Source organism: Meleagris gallopavo, chromosome 12, assembly GCF_000146605.3.
Source record: "Meleagris gallopavo isolate NT-WF06-2002-E0010 breed Aviagen turkey brand Nicholas breeding stock chromosome 12, Turkey_5.1, whole genome shotgun sequence".
Classification (NCBI taxonomy): Eukaryota; Metazoa; Chordata; class Aves; order Galliformes; family Phasianidae; genus Meleagris; species Meleagris gallopavo.
The window spans coordinates 10,916,054-10,933,362 of NC_015022.2; the positions used below are offsets into that span (position 1 = coordinate 10,916,054).

The 17,309-nt window shown below is 35.8% G+C and overlaps 1 protein-coding gene and 1 long non-coding RNA gene across 2 annotated transcripts in view; one reads left to right on the forward strand and one right to left on the reverse strand.

The window, feature by feature from the left end:
• The window catches only part of EFL1 (elongation factor like GTPase 1), a 54,926-nt gene that overhangs the window by 18,073 nt on the left and 19,544 nt on the right, over nt 1-17,309 (forward strand). Inside the window, exon 15 of the mRNA XM_010717458.3 lies at nt 1,311-1,443. Within this exon, the coding sequence (XP_010715760.1) occupies nt 1,311-1,443 (133 nt within the window). The remainder of the gene's footprint in view (nt 1-1,310; nt 1,444-17,309) is intronic.
• Nucleotides 9,396-14,020, reverse strand: LOC109369630. The gene is made up of 3 exons (XR_002118938.2): nt 12,997-14,020; nt 10,165-10,248; nt 9,396-9,830 (listed from the first exon to the last, which is right to left on the reverse strand). It is a non-coding gene; the product is annotated as an uncharacterized LOC109369630 (long non-coding RNA).

The following is a 17,309-nucleotide window of genomic DNA, read 5'->3' on the forward strand; positions in this document are numbered from 1 at the left end:
TTTCCCCTCCTATGAAACCGAAGACAGACACAAAATGTCTGAACACATTTGTAAGCACACAGGATGCTTCAAAACTTATTCTTTGACTTTCAGCTGTATGCTGAACCCAGAGGTTTGCAAAGAGAATAATTATATAGTAGTGGCTGCATATCGATGGACAGAGGAGTTGTGTAAAGATTTGAACACAATATAAATAACGGGGTATTCTAAGACCTGTTAAACTATTGAGGGGTTGGAAACTGCTAGTCATTATCTTACGGATATGCAGCATTTTCCATTTTGTTGATTCTTTGATATTCTTTTTCCTACTTTGCCTGCTTAGTCTCCACAGTTAATTATTTGGTTTTTAAAAAAACATTCATTTAGCTTAATTCCTTAAGATGATGAAACACTTCAGTAAATACCAGATGTGCACTTATGATCTTAATTTCATCATAGAATGTGAAGGTAATGCCTCAAAAATCTGCTTGGAGATTTCACTTGCAATATGTTATTGAAAGTAACTATTTCAAATCCGATGAAGGTGAAACCTTTTAGATATGGCTGACTCCAGCTCATGTTGGATTTAATTTTGCTTTGTGTCTTTGAAATGTCTTAGACGATAAAGGTAAATCTAAGTACCTCCAAAGCAGAAGCAATTCTTCAAAAAGGGAGTTTGCTAGCATTACATCTGGATAAAACTGTCCTTATTTTTCTATTTAATATGAATTTTATATTGTATGAATAAAATTGGTTTATAGATTTTAAAGCGAAGCATGAAACTTGTCCAGTCCAGTAAGAGCTTCTTACTGAAGTATATTCTAACCTATTAGAGGAAGTTTTCTTCTCAGAAGAGTAACTGCTAATCAATAAAAACTTTTATCTTCTTTGAAAGAAAGTTTGAAGTATGTTACTATGGTGATATATTTTGGTTTTGCATATTCAGCTGATTTTGCTGGTATTGAAAAAAAGTTAATGAAAAAAGTGGTGGTAAATGTATTGAGATTGCAATCATGAAGTTGATAATTACCTTAAAATAATTAGCTTAAAACGTTTGTTCTGTTAATGACAGTGAACAGTGAGAGACAAGTAGTATGCACTTAAACAGCAACAAAGCAAGCACAGTTTTTTATTTTCCAGGTACCATTTGCTTGTTTGCTATAAAACTGAATTCTTGGAAGGGAAACAACTAAGTATACAAGTCTAACTTATGAAATGAAAATACTTTAGAATGTATTTCTTAGTTTTGAGGCTCAAGGAGGCTTTCAGGAGGAGGTTTGTATCAGAAGTAGGTGATAAATGTCCAATACTGGTTGTTTTATTCTGTGTAGCTCTCCCAGTGTTCTGCTACAGATGATCTGCCATTAGTACCTCATATGTCTTGCTGTACATTGGAGAATCTATACTTACTCATGGGAAGAGAACTTGAAGAGCTTGAAGAAGTGCCTGCAGGAAATGTTCTAGGTAAGACTTCAATGCATTTTAATTTCTTAGAGCTTGAATGCTTACATCATCCAAAGTGCATTGAGATTTGTTTTGATATGATTAAAGGAAAGAGAACCTAGATGAATTTGAGTAATTTTAATTTATGTTGCGTGTGCAAAAAATGAAGGCACTCAACTTGTTGTGTTTTCAATGAACTTTTAATTGTGAGATGGGGGAAAAAATGCATGAGTAACGGACAACTAGGGATTACAGTAGCTTTTACTGTTATCTTCAGGTTGAAGTATTGCCAGGTAAGCATTGCTGCCAGGAATTGCCAAAGGCTGCAGCAAGGTCTAGTAGGTTGTACACTGTGAGGATTATAAATAACTTTTTTTGCAACAGTGGAAGCTCTGTAGTATGACATTTCTACTGATGTGGATAATTGTAGTTCTCTTAATGGGCCTACTCAAACTGTGGTGCTAAAAATTGTTTCTGGTACGGCTGTGGCAAATTTGAACATTTTCCATGCACGTGTTTTTGAATGATAAGTCATTGCAATCACTGAGTTATGCCCTTTTGTGCCAAATTTTGAACAGTTTTGCTCTAGAGCATTGTTTACATTCACTGCTGGTTTTGTCCTTCATTTGTCTTTTTTTAAATATCAAAAATAGTATTTAGAATTTTTTTCATTTGTGGTTGAATATGAACTACACCAAAATACAAGGTTGTTTAATGCATATATTAAGGTTTCCAGAATGTTACAGTGAAAACTACACCAAAATACAAGGTTGTTTAATGCATATATTAAGGTTTCCAGAATGTTACAGTGAAAATATTGCTGTATTATACAAAAAAATGTTGGAAGGATAACATATTTAAGCATTTAATACCAGCTAATACTAATGATGTTGATAGATACATCCATCTGCTTGTCGAATAGTAAGTACTCCTACAGTTGCATCATGTCAAGAAGAAAATACTCTGAAAATTGTGTTACATTTTTCATGTTGTGTTGGGCCAAATCTCAAGAAATATAAACAGTTAACCCTACTGTGAGTAGTCTCTACTGCTGAAAACTACTTCTCCATGGGATGTGACTTTTCTATAAACAGAAACATACAAATAGAGTAACACAGAAGTTTGAAATGTCAGTACAAGGTTTGTTGTCTTTGGAGGAATTCATTAGAAATTCAAGATTGGAATTAACGCTCAGAACTCTTCACCAAAGTTGTTCTGATGTGATGAAAAGGATAGAAAGAACGTAGTGGGTGATCCTCAAAGTGGCAAAGGAATATTAGAAGGCAGTTTGTGAGGAAAAAAATAATCTGGGCTCAGAAGTTAAAGTTGAGCAGGCACATGTTCTTCAAATGCACAGAACAGGTTTTTCTTTTTTTTTATTCCTTTCTGTTATATATGTTTGGCCTGGACTTATTTTTTTTTTCTTTTTGTTGTCCTAAAATTGAAGGTGAAATAATGTTTTCTTTCTGTTCAAAAGAAAAGAAAAGTGTTTCAATACCAAAAGTAGGTGTTGGAGGTGATGCAGAAATGTATTTTTAAGAAGGCAAAAAGAATTAGTGTTTGTTGTGATGCCATGAGCAGGTGAAAGGATGAAAGGTCCACAATTCCTACGCTGGTTCAAACTTCTGAGTAATTTAAGCAAATACTGATGTGAAAGCAAAGGAACATGTTTGTAAGAACACTGATGGCAGTACTTTTAAAGCATGGCTTTATACGTGGGGATATATAAATATATATATGCATATATGAATAATTGTTCTGATAGTGTGCACATGGGTTCCAAATAACATGTATCCAAAAAATGGGGTGTTTACTGTTCTCTGTCCACAAGTACCACAGCAGTAGTCTTACGTTTGCTAATGTATGGAATTTGGATTTTTCCTTCAGTGCTCTGTGTGTTGAATACTGCAGGAAGTTTTCTGCTGTCTTTAACAGTGTACATTGGTGTAGTGCTCATAAAAGGTTGGATGACTTCCTCATATTTTGAAATGCAGTTAGCCATGTGAGTCAAGTGTTTGAAGTAGGAGTGTTTTTTTTCTTGAATAGATCAAGTGATGATGTTAAAAGCAGTGATAGAAGTCACTCCTGTTGTCAGCTTGCTATGAACTCATTTCCCATATGAATGACTGTGAGTACCCTCGGGTTTTTTTTCCATTTCTGAGATGCTTGTTTCCCCGTACAATGTTCTTTCAATTTTTAGTTATTTATAAAGCAACTGAAGGATTCTTGAAACTTAAGCAGTATAACATGGGAACAAGGTAATTAGGGATTGATACTTCTGGATTTCTAAAGATAGGTGCTGTAGAGCTGTAGTCAGTGTGAGGAGCTGCTATGAATTAGTGCAGCTAACCTCATTACAAGGTGTCTAACAAGCATTTTATTCCTTGAGGGCTTCATTGAACGATTCAGGAGCTTTTAATAAGCAGCCTCTGTTAAGAGCAAAAAGCAGCTGTGAGCAGCGGTGCCATTTTAAAGGCCCAGAATGGCTTTCTAGGCCTGATGCCAACTGGCAAGCATTACCACCTTGTGTGAAAGCCCTAGAAACAGTACTGCTGTTGCACCAGGCCATTATTTCTGTGCAAACATTTGGTGGGCTAATTTCGATCTCTGAATCAGTAATGCGATTATTCAGAAAACAAAAAAACCAAAACCACAAAGACCAAACCCAAGTGATCCGAGCTGAATGGGCGGTCTCAGCATCCATCAGTGAACACAGGAGGGCAGTCTTTCTCAAGAATGTTTCTGAAATCATCAGAAAATAGTGAATGAAACAAAGGAAACTCAACCCTTTGTCTTCGCTTTTGGTATACTTGCAGATTGAATTGCTGACTGCCATCTTACAACCTCATTAAAATAAAAACATTAATCGGGAAAAGATATTTAATTGAAAAGATTTTGTTATTGAACGATGTTTTATGTCTGTTAACCATTGTGTTTACCTGGCTTTGTTGTTTTTATGCTGAATTCCTACCAATGAGTGTTTTTATAAATATTAAATAATTGAAAAATTGAGCTTATTAAAATTGCTTCATTGAGATAAGGGTGTAGTAGTTGATCTGTAATTTGGCCTTTTTCTCTGTTGGATACTACAACCATTTCCTTAGCTCTTGTCTTTGCTGTAGTGGATTTTGTCCTCCTGCAGTTCCTGCTCTCTGTATGGCGTTGTTACTGGCAGGCTGAGGAACGTACCCGTATTCATTGGGCAGTGCAACATAGCATGGCACACAGCTAATGCAGTAGCATCAGGTGACATTGGAAGTGTATTTTGCTGATAAGCTTGCTTTGCCATTTCTGCTAATAGCTTTATTTGTGCTTTCATTTCATGGGATTTGACTTCATAAACTGGATTGCAATAGAAGTGATTAATTATCTTGGTTTTGAACCAATATCAGTGTATCACTAGGGCGTACGTAGATTAATGGAGAAGAAAAAATAAGACAAGTCTGAGGTCAGAGATGTAACACTGACATCTGTGTCTTTGATGTAGCTGTAGTTGTTTGGGAAGGAATAGTAGGTATGGCTAATAGTTTCCTTATAAAGCCTTAAGTTATGGTTGTTTTTTTAAGTTTCTGTTGAAGATTTTCAGTGGCTTTTTCAGTAGCTTCATTTTTTTCTGTTTTTCTGAGTGTAGCTTCTTAAGACTATAAAAGGAAATCACATGTGTAGTAATTTTTTCTGAAGAAAACCACTTCTGAATTCTGTAGTGCTTCTGGAATGTTCTCTGCTCAAATTTTCAGGGGTTATTATGAGATCTTAAAAATGTGTTTAGTCTCTCCACTGGTATGCACGTTTTTTTGTCATATTTAAAAATTGAGCTGTATTGGGATAATTTATCATAAAATCACATGTTCCTCTGGCCAAAAATGCCTTTAAATTTGCTCTTGACCACACTGGATTGCGATGTCAAAATTTTCAAGTAATTAAGTTTTTGAGTGTTATCCGAAATCCGCATCATGAGGAAAGGAGATGATGTAGTGAAGTATGTTATCAGTTTTTAAGCAACTCTTAGCTATTAGCATCTGCAAAAATGAAAATTAATTTCTAGATAATCTTCCAAATCTGAGGTGAGCATTCCTGATTGCTTAAGGTTTGTATGCAGATGGGTGCTGCTGATGCTTCTGATGCTTGAGGTTTCCCAAACCAGGAGGAAAAGTGCCCAGACTTGTTGGTGTTTGTTGTTGCTACTTGTGTGCCTGTGGGCAGCAGCAGGACACAGAAGAATCGAGGCAGTTTCATTCCATTGCTGCCTGAAGAAGTTCACATGCACATGCTCCGGAGCTGCTGAATGGAAAAGATCCAGAAATAGGCTGCACAGAGGGTTGAGGTGCAGGCAGTCATTTCTGTTTATCACCCCTGTTTGCTTCAGAAATAAGTGATTTTTTTTTTTGGTCCTGGAGCTTCAGATGTATTAGATGCTTATTATTATATGAATATATGTTGCTGAATGTGGCCTGGATCAGAATTCAGTAGACAACTCCTTTTTCTTGTGTAAGGGTAGAAAATTGACTTGTACAGTCATTGCCTCCAGGCAGATGCTACTCCGCCTTTCAATAGCTAACTGTTTGTGGGTTTAGATCCCAGATACTTACTGGCTTATCTCCAAAATTTCCAAGTCTTCTATGTGAGTGCTTGATTGGGTGTGATTTTTCATGTCTCTTTTAATTAATATGCAAGGATGATGATTTTCCCTAGTTCTTTTCGTAGTCAGCATTGATGCATTGTTTTCAGTTTCTCCTTCTATACATGAACATGTTCAGTTTCATAAAGGAAAACAGTTATTTGGATAATGTGCCTTGTATTTTTTCCAATGCTGTATGAGAACAGGAGTGTTGAAGTAGTTACTTCCACCAATGTAAAATAGTAATAGAAGTCTTAAGGTGAATTTCTGAGGCCGTTGCCTGAGCTCACATCCATAATGCTGTACGTAGGAATTTGTCAAAGGCAGTGAGATCACAGCTGATTTTGGGTGAGTTCCTTAAGGTTTTCTGTGAAGAGCCTGAAAATATTCCATTCCTCAGCCTACTTATACAAATTATATGGATCATGGTTTTGTGCTGTTGGTTTCTTTGTTTACATGCTTTTTAACTAGTAGTATTTGCTTTCAAAGGAGAGTGAGCATCAGTAGCTTGCTAAGTGACTGTTTATGACTTAGCTGTGTGCTTTCTCCTTTCTTACAAATGTGGGTCTAAGAGGCCGTATCTGACTTTCCTGGTAGAAAATTGTCTAAAGAGATGTTTGTATCTGCTAATAAATAAGGAACTGTGATACATGAATCAAAGTAACTTTGGTTTTGCACTCCAAACTGTTGGAGCTCCATATCTAAGACTATCCAGCCTGTGAGTGCTGCTGTGACGTGCTGCGTATTGAAGTAGGAAACATCAGTTCAGGAATGAATTAGGACAGCAAAGTAAATGGCCGAGAGATATGAAGCTGTGCTGTGTGATTTGATTGCCAAAGTATTAACAGTTCTTCTGTCCCAGTGGATGCGTGTGACTCTTGAATCAGGTTTGAAATTTATTACTCACATATACCAATAGAACATTTTGATTGCTGTTGGGGAGCTATTGTCTCTCTAAGTATTTCTGACTGCGAACTTCCATGGAGCACTAATGGGTGGAAAACCAATCCAGAAAAGAAGCATTAACTTCACATATGCTTTACACAGAAAAATTTTCTTCTCTGCCACTGATTTAAGCACTATGATTTTAGTACACTGAGCTCAAAAAATTAACTCTTCTCATTTTAGGGTAAATGTCACCCTGAGGTAGGTAAGTAACACATTGTTGCACCTGAAGAATTTCAGTATTCTGAGGAAAAACTGTTGTGTACGTATATATAAACATAAATACACAGCTATTCTGCAGATATCTGCCCTTTTTCCATGTCATGTATTTAAAAAAAAAGTTGGGATTGAGTTGTTGTAGTCAATGCTAATTAATGACACTGAAGCGTTGTTCAGTGTGATGATTAAAAAACAAACAAACAAAAAAAACAACTATTTAACAATGTTTGTGAGGTATTGTGACACTGATGTCGGTGGATCTATGCGAATATGTTTGAAAATACATGTAAATCCATGTATAACAATTCAGATTTTTAAAACACCATACATCAAATCTGTTGAGGGATATCTGTACTTAATAAGCAGAAAAGTGTTCTGTTCTTAAACAGGTTTTAGTTCTTTAATGTTATTTGTAGGAAATACTTTTTGTGTGATGGTGTATTTGCATCACATAGTGATGTTTGAAAAACACATACTTTCAGCTGGCTGTTACTGCAGCTCTTCTGGTCAGATGAAGCTCAGTTATTGTCAGATGAGTTGAGCTTTTTGGCTTCATAGCAAAAGAAGTTAAAGAATGTAGATTCCTGTCACAGCATCAAGCATGCTTTAGCATACTTTTTAGCAAACAGCTAAACAGAAATTCAATAGGAATGATGTCTCATAGGTGCCTTTTGGCCCAAGCTTCTACTAAAGTTTGGAACTGCCACGCCACTGGAGGGTGTAAGAATTTACATAAGCCTGTGAAGTTACCAGTTTTGATAATCATGGAGTTATTTGAAATATGTGTGGATGTTGGTTCCTGATGTGGTTTAGCTCTTGCCAGCCCTCATTTGCAGTGCTGCTGCTTTATTTTTTTACAGTCTCAATTAGAACAACGTGTTTTTCCCAACACGTTCTTAAATAACACAACCAGCCCTGCCTTGATAATTCATATTAACAATACAAAATATTTTTGCTTCTGAGAATATTGTAGTTAGTGACATCCTAAGCAAATTCAAAAGCCCTTTTCCCAGCCGGCATTGTTTGTGCAATATAAACCACTAATCCACGAGGGCAATTTATTTGAATACGTTTTACAGTTTTGCTAGAACACTTCCTAATCTTAGTTGGGCCTCCTGTGTAATGGAGTGAGAAGCAGTGTATGTGCTTTCATACCCGCATGTGAAAAAGTGTTTATCTTATTGTGTAATAGACCCAGTGCTCATAGCATACAGCATTCTTGCAATAAATACCATCTGTGGTTGTGAAATGCCTCTACTTCTGCATTTGAGCTAGCCACAAAAGTCTTTTATTACTTTGTATATTTCTTTTCCTTCCATTGTCTGCCGCTACCAGGATTTCTTCAAGGAGCCGGGAGAAGCAGGAGGGGGTTACAGTGAGGGCATGGGAGTGTGAGTGAAGAAGACCAGTTTGGAATTAATTCTGACACAGCCCCGCTGCGCATGGAAAATAGAAATCATCTGTTCCAAAAATGGGAGGGTTACAAGTCAAGAAACTGTTTCAGGGAGTTATTTTCTAAATATTTTCTGAGATTTTGATGTTTTTTCATGCTTCTTGTTAAATTGCAGAAGTGTTGTGAGGCTTGTTTGGCCTGTATCAGGGTGTGAGTCATAAAGTTGGCTTTGTCTGGCTTGTGAACTGTGGGGGGGAGTTAAGGCAGAGCTATATTTAGGAGCATCAACCAAAGTCAAACTGCGGAGCGCTGCTTAGCAAGTGCTACAGGGGCAGCACTGGGTAGTTGAGGCTCAAAGTTTAGGTTGTGTAATCACTGTTTATCATTCAGTAAATAACTGGAAAAGAGTATATTTGCTACAGATATTCTTCTGCAGAGGTTGCAAGCTGAGCTGTGTGATTTTCAGTGCTGTTTTTACTTACCTGGTAATGTCTAAAAACTACAGGAACTGAGAACAGTAAGCATAGAGGAGACTACTTGTGCACCTTGTGGGTCTCAGAAATGACGTTTCTAAGAATTTGCTTATAAAAAAAAAAAAGTTCTATTCCACTTATAGTAGCCAAGAGTAATGTTTAAGAGATTAAAGCTTTTGAGTTTTTGTCTTAAGATACAGAACAGCTGTGTCTTGACAATATTTTGAAATTTTGGTATTGGCATAAAGCTAAATTTAAGTACTTTTCTGTGCTGTTAAAACCGACTAAAAGAAATGTGGTTCTTTTCTAACTCTTCCTGTTCCCTACTCTATTATTTCCTTCAGTGAGGTGTGCTGTGTACTTGGGCAAAAATCAGGCTGCTCATTTAAAAAATAATTGGTTCAATTTTTCTAAGACAGCAGTCCTGTCATAACTGGCGTGGACTCTAGCAGGGCTTTGTTTTTGGCAGCCATTCTTAAGGCATACATACTTGGTAGGTAATTCATTTAATTTGATAGTGAATGTTTTGTATTGCCATCTTTCTGGGTTTGTCTACATAAAGACAGTAAGATTTCATTAAAAAAAATAGTAAAGAAGATAAGGACCCCAGCTGAGACCTGAGAGAGGTTTTCCTTACAGAGCTGAGAGCTTCCTGTCATCTGAATGAGTTGGAAGCAGGCACAGTTTTCAAAGGCATGTGGTATTGGTGTAAACACATAGGTCTTCAGTGTAGGTTGGCCAGAACCAAGGCAGCGTACTTCTGGAGGAAAAAAGAAAACCCACACTCAGAATGTGTAATTAGATGTATGATTAAGTTAGTGCACTGAGAATAAATCAATTCATTTGTTCCTATCATTTTAAGCTTTGTTGGTTAAATTATCATCATTGCAAACTCTGATAGGAGTCCAATTTCAGTGACTTAATTGTACTTCTGAAATATGTTATTAGGGAATAAGTATTTGTCTAAATCCTGGTTGCTTTGGTAGTGTCGTATGATAAAAATTGTACAAATACTGTTTTATGTAATGTTAAAGTTTTTGGTTAACCGTTGTGTGACTGTGAACCCATTAATCGGAATGGAAATGTGAACCTACTGGTACTTCTTGTCACACAGTTACTGTCTTCAAAATATCAGCAATGGCAGTCAAACTGGTTCCCCCTTCTCTAGTCTGCTGGAGCTGTTGAGGACAAGGAAGTTGAAAGCACATCTGATGAGTTCCGGCGACAGCCTACATGATTCATTGATGCAAAGTGCTCTATCTTGAGAAGCATATAAAACAGGATCTAAAATGTATGAAATCCTGGTGGTTTTGGCTTTCAGGGTTTTTCTACAAAAGGATAGTTGTTTTGTGGCATGTTCGAGAAGCAAGCTCTCTGAGCAGTGACCTTAGCAAAGCCTCGATTTTCCTGAGGACTGCTGTCCTTAAAATGCTCAGTTTTCTTCTAAGCTGCTCCCATGCTTCAGTTGTGCATATCCCAGTGGGCCAGCCAGGATGTGCATGCTGCTCGCCAGCAGCTGCTTCCAAGCAGGGTATGTAATCATTGTGCTTTGCCTGCCCTTTTTTTTTGTTTGTGTGAGCTTACTGATTTTGGTCTCCCTTCAGTAGTTAGCCGTTGGTTCTTACATAACTTGTGGAATCTTAATTATATCTGAACCCTCTCCTCTCAGTCATGGTTAAACTTAGAGGAAGTTGACAGCATGTTTAAAAGTCGCTGGAGGGAGAATATGTGATTACAAGAGTTGCATTTTCTTTAGAAGAGAGACTAAAAACATGTATCATGTTAAACGGATTCTTCTGTATGCACATCCCGTCACAAAGCATGACATACTGCATTGGAAACAGTGCTTCTCAACTGAAGAAAGTCACTTATATAATCAACAAGTTTTCAGTGGAAACGAAAGCAGTGCACCAGAACTCTTGCAATGCATTTAAAACTGATGCCTAGCAGTGGCAAATAGCCTCATTTCTTTTGTTCTGTATAATGAAGAGTGAAATTATCTATCTTTCATGGTACTTTGGAACATTCAAGCCATATTTCCCAAGGCAACAAAATAAGCAGAAATCACTTATAGTCAAATGTAGTGGGATGTGTGTGGGGATTGCCTGTAATGGAGAAAATTAGGCATTGGGTTAGGTCTCGGAAAACTTAATTTTAATTAGTTACTTGCATGTCTTACAAGTTAACAGAATAAATGGAGGATAAATGGTCAGTGGTTGGGTAGAACATTTCCCATAGGATATTAAACACATTTGGTAATTGGTTTGCTGCTTCTAGTTGTGATGTCATATCTTTGCATTTACTGAATATACTGAATGGTAAAGATATCAGATTAATTTTTAATGGCTGAGATGTGAGTTGAATGTGTTGGGATCCTGCAATTAAACAAATTCTAAAATCCAGCACAAAACAGAAGTAAAATTAATAAGCTTTTAAAGTTACGATTATCTTTTCTAATTGGTATTAGTTGTAGTAGTTTTTAAATTCCCCATTTAACTTGTCTGTGTAGTGCAGAAGTCGTACCGATGTGTTCATGTTGCCTTTTCTACACAGACATGTCAAAACCTCCAAGACATCTACAGATTACAATAAATTCTTTGCAAGATCAGTGCCTGAAGGCCTCATTAATTTTAACATCATTGATAATTGACTTTGGGAGGTAACATCTGGTAACACCTTACATCTTACATCTTACATCAATTACAGTGTAAGAAAACAATACATGCATGAAGTCCGCCGGTTTTCAGGATGCGTTGTTACAACTGAGTAAAAAATAAAATGGCAATTTCTTAAGGGTCAGTTTGGTTTTATTTTTTAGAATAAATCAGAATGAATTGGATGTTTACTATATAAAATATTTTGATTTTTTTATTTCCAGAATATAACCAATGTAAACTATGTTTTTGCTGGGGACTTCTGCAGCATAGACTTTTCTTGTTCTTCTGGTACTTTGTATCTTTTAGTATATGTTCCTTTTGCAAACTTAATTAGAAATTAATATCAAGCCTAAAAAAAAAAAAACAAAAACTTTTTCTTTATTTTTCTTGACCTTTTTTCCATGGGTAAAATACATTACCAAATTTTAATTATGTACTAACTAGTGTTATGAAGAGTAATAAGCCCCATTTTTTTCTGTTTTCTGCTTGGCAGATATCAGCATTGTAGCTGGAGTTTTGGAGGGTTTAGGTATAGGAATTACAAATTAGAGATTCTTTTTTTATTTGTTTTATTTGAAATATTTTTCCCACTACACCAGTGGAAATCATCAGGACATGTGACATCTGCATGAAAAAGTAGGAAAGGTTTTTAGAAATATCCAGAGTGACACTAGTAACCCATTTCTTATCTACACAGAATTGTGTATGTGCTTCAGAGAGCTTAATTAATGCTCTGTTTTCTGGAAGCTTTTCTTTTTCCTTAGAGGGTGGCTGGGCAAAATGTTTTCCTTTGCATAGATGTTCCATACGAGTTGAGCTGCTCTGTTTTCCAGTACAATATGCAATTTTATGAGTTTATTTACTAAGACACATTTATTACTGCTAATTAAAACCACATTAAAACAATATTTAAGAAAAGTTTCTAGATTATCAAAGTAAATATGTTGAAACAACTTTTTCTAAATTTTCTAAATTCCATTTGTTTGGGATGACATCTGTGTTGAACTGCACCTAAAGTTCTGGTAATCATTAAAAATAAATTAAGTAAATTCAGATGAGTTGCTGTCAAGTCAAATTAAAATAATCTATCCGAAGTAATTATGAATGTAAAACTTGGTTGATGTTTCAGAGACCCTTGAAGACTTCTTGTATGGTGCTAAATGCTTTCCACATGAAGTAATGGAAGTATTAATTTGATGTACAGGGTAACTGAAGTTAGTTCCAATGCCTATGTTGTCAATCTGTACGACAATCTGTCCACATTCTTACTGTTGTTTGGTATTCCTGCTTGCTACATTCAGTTGAGCTACTGTATGTAAAGGAATTAGAATGCATGGGCTTGGGCAAAACATCTGTTCTCCTGAGTAGAACAACTGACACTTTTATGAAGTCACACTGTTCAGTCTATGTCAAGAGCTCTTTATGATTAACAGATTAAAGTAACTTAAATTGGAGTAAAGATTTTCTTGCTTCATTTTTATTTCTGTTGAAGCCACAAGCCAGCAATTAAGCGCATTGTTTTCATAGTAACCAAAGAGAAATGCAGCAGTTACAGATGTAAGCATGGATTTTCTGAGTTTCCATACTAAACTTATGTTGAACCATAAATATTTAAAAAACAACATCGTTCCCTTTAGTTCTGAGTTCCAAAAATTAGTATGACTTGCCAAAGCAAGTAATCCTGGAGCATAACAAAACTATCATTACTTTGATCTTCTCTATTTATTTGTCTCATTGAGCAACTTAAGGAAATGAATATTTCATTCTGGCTACACCTATTTGTAAAAGCAGAAATCAGGCTCATAAAGTGAACTGAGTTTTGTTTAATTCTGTTTAAGGTAAATTTGTAGTTTAGCAATGAAATTCCCAACTCTAAATGAAGACTGGGTGCAGGTGGGCCTGCTCTACATTCATCTCATCATTTGTAATATTTTACTGTTTAATGTAAAGAGTTGTATGCGATTCTTTTTTTATGATTTGTTTTATAGTTTCCTTTAAAATGTTTTTATTTTAGCCTGAGAAAAGTGTAGGAAATATCCTAATTACAATTGTCAGCTCAATCAGCGGTTTGGAACTGTTGTATGTTATCATGCAGTCTAAATGTATCATCAACTATATAGTATATTTTCTAAAGAATCTAAGCACAAGATAAATGATAGTTGTTTACTAATTATATATGTTTGCAGTCCTCTTTGAAATTGTAATCTTGCAATGGGAAATCTTAGTGGATTGTGTTTTAGGTCACATTATTGCTTTCCTTGTGTTGTCTTATAAAATCAGATGCAAAGATTTGTTCCATGAACTGCTACATTTTTTCTAGAAGAGCTCAATGGTTTGCCCTGCTCTTTTGTTGCTGCTCAGTGATGCAGTAGTAAAGCATTGAGGTGATTCTTGCATCAAAAGTTGCTTATTGCATTTAACGTTCTATCATGTAATTGTGTCCATTGGGGAATTAATTTCTTTATAACATGGGTTTACTTTCATCTGATCAGAAAGTTAACTCTCAATTTACCCTCAAATTGTTGTGATCCTACAGGAAAAGTTCTACAGTGAAATTGCAACTTAATTCCCTTGAATTGAGGAACTGAATTGAGGTGTCTAGTTGTTAATCTCTAGCATTTAGGTCGAATTTTTAGGTAGACTCTTTGAACCTTAAGAAACTAGTATGAAGGCTTCTAACATCTATTGGATAGTAGTGGCCATTAGAAATTCTTCTTAAGAAAAACAGGGAAAGAGGAAATACAAAAGAAAATGTTGAATTAGCTTTTTATGTAAAATGATTTGAAGTACTGAGAGCAGATAAAATCATGCAGATATTGTACAATATTCTGTTTTACAAGCAATTTCACTTGCTTCAGAAGCAAGTATGAACGATTGAGGGATAAGTACACAGATGAGATGAGGAGGCTCACGAGCAATCTGTGCTAACATGTGGTCTGTATTATGGAAAAAGTTGAAATCTCAACTAGAATGTGGTCTGTGTCTTGATTTACATTCCCTTCTCTTCCAGAAACAGTTTCTAATATAGAAAGGTCAAGTTCTGCCCTCAGATGTTTCTGTGCAGTGCCCATGAGACTCAATGGAAACATGCTTTAAAATCTCATGCAATAAATGTATAATACGAAGCATTCTTAGGCCATAGTAGCTACTTACTTGTCCAAAGTCCCCAGAGTTGCTGTCATTTAATCCTAGTAATCTGTAAAACATTTTGAGGTATCTTGAAAATAAAAAGACTTCCTATTATATTTGAGTCTACTCCTACATACATCGGTTTCTACTTGCAAAAATCCACTTCTTTTTTCTTTTGTTAGATAATGGGCAACAGCAAATTCTCTAGATAGGGGAGAATGATGATTGCTATGGAGTTATTTTTATTAATTTCTTAATGAATTTTTAATATTTGGCAACTGTGTTACCCTTCTGTTTGTCTTTGTTGGCCTTTAGCCTGTTTATCTTGAGGAAAAGCGGAAAATGTCTAAGAGCAAATTATATTTTTAAGGTGGATTTGTGAATTTTATTTCCTAATGTGTGGTTTAAAATATCTTTGAAAAAAAATAATTTTAAAAGATCTCTCAGCAGGATGAAAAGGGTATTTGTGTTACAGTCCAAAGAAAATTGTAAAGGTCTTAGTATCTGTAAACTCCCTTTGGGAGGAAAAAAAGAAAAAAAAGCACACACTGATTTTAAGATCTTACATTGTGTAGCTGTCCAAAGCTTACGTCACACCTCCTTTTACATAAATGATGAATGGGCTTGCATGGCCTTTCTTCACTAATGCATAGCGCAGTGCCAGCAGGCTTTGGATATTGTAAAGTTCTAATCTTTTCAAACAAACTGTGTTGATAAGAAACTGTATTTCGGTGGAGACAGAGCCTTACTGGGAAGATTAACATGAGCTCTTGGCATTGCTTAGTTCCTTACACTGTCAAAGCTTGACATGTCTCCATTCCTGTGCAGCCAAGGATTCTTAAGTGGTGATATCATCAGTAGGGGAAGATAAAGATCCACTGAACTGATGTGTTGAGGCCAGTAACAATGTGGCAGAAGTCAACATTTAAACAGCTTTCATTCTTCTTTGTTTGATTTTTGACACTGCAAACTGAATTGTTTCCTTATCTGATTGAAAAAGTTGTACATGGTGTTTTCTGCTTCATTTTTTGTGTCTGGAAAGAACATCAAATGCTAAGTCTTTTGACATCAAGAGAAACTAATTACATCAGTTTTTATCTATTATGGATCCTAATAGCTGAATTCAATGGGTAAAGTGTGCTTTACCTTTCAAGGATGCCAAATTAGCATTGAAAGTGTAGTGGTTACTAGCGAGGCACAGAAGCAAAAAACATATGGAGTCTTGTCTTAAAATTTGATTTCAAACATAGAATCATAGACCAGGTTGCTCACAGCTCCATCCAGCCTGGCCTTGAACCCTTCCAGGGAGGGGGCATCCACAGGCTCGCTGGGCAGCCTGTTGCAGTGTCTCATTACCCTCATGGGAAAAAAAATCTGTCTAATATCTAGTCTAAATCTGCCCTCTTCCAGTTTAAAACCATTTCCCCTTGTCCTGTCATGATATTATCTGATTTTACCATGTTGTTTTTATCTTCTAGTAAAAGGATAAAGAAATATACAGTAGTAACCCGTTTAGTAGCTGTGGCTCGTTGCCATCCATTACAAAATCTGTAAAGGTACTTTGACTCTGTTCTAGGAAGTGAAGGCTGCTGCACAGTATGTAATGAAATATGTGATATTTCCGTTAAGGAGTTCACGTACAACAAGCTGTTGTGTCTTGAAGTTTACACACACTCCTCAGAAGAGTCAGACTTCAGCATTTACTCTTGTACAAAATTTACATGATTTATCACAAGGCAGAGTTAATAAAAAGGAGCAGTTTCCTGATCATGTTAATTCTCAGATTTAAAAGTTTCCCTAGAATAATTTAACTCCACCTTATCTTAATAAAATAAATAAAACCAATGTGCAACAAACTACCTAATGGCATCTTTATTTAGTTGTGTGACAGAGCACAGTGGGCTAGGTTGCTCTTTGAGATATAACGACTCAGAAATACTTGCAGTACTGTATTTCTGCTTTCATTCTCAAGCTGCTTTCATTCTCATCTCACCTAAAACATAAGAGCAGTTGCTTTTGTCATCTTTCTTGCATAAGCAGATTTTTCTTCTCTATGGTTCCTTTCTTTTTGAAAATAACTGTACAACAAAGGAGGGCTGAACACATAAAAATCTTAGAAGTGGAGACAAATATATAAGCATAATTTTGGAGTGGCTTTTTTTTTCTCATTTCCATTCAACCAGTTAACATTAATATCCTAAGTTAAATATCAAGTAGAATGTTTCAGTGGGATCACTGGTAAGATTGATGTAGCAGCATAATAGTAGAATGCTTTTATTGTCATGTGGTACTTTGGAATTAGTTATGTTACATTTTCTTGTAGTATTATTCAGAAAATGTTAGCATTTGCTTTTAATTATCTAATGCAAGAATTGTTCAAGAAGTTTGTATCTTTGGTTTGATGGGTGTGTTGTTTTTTTTGCCTTTTTTTTTATTATTATTATTTTGCAAAC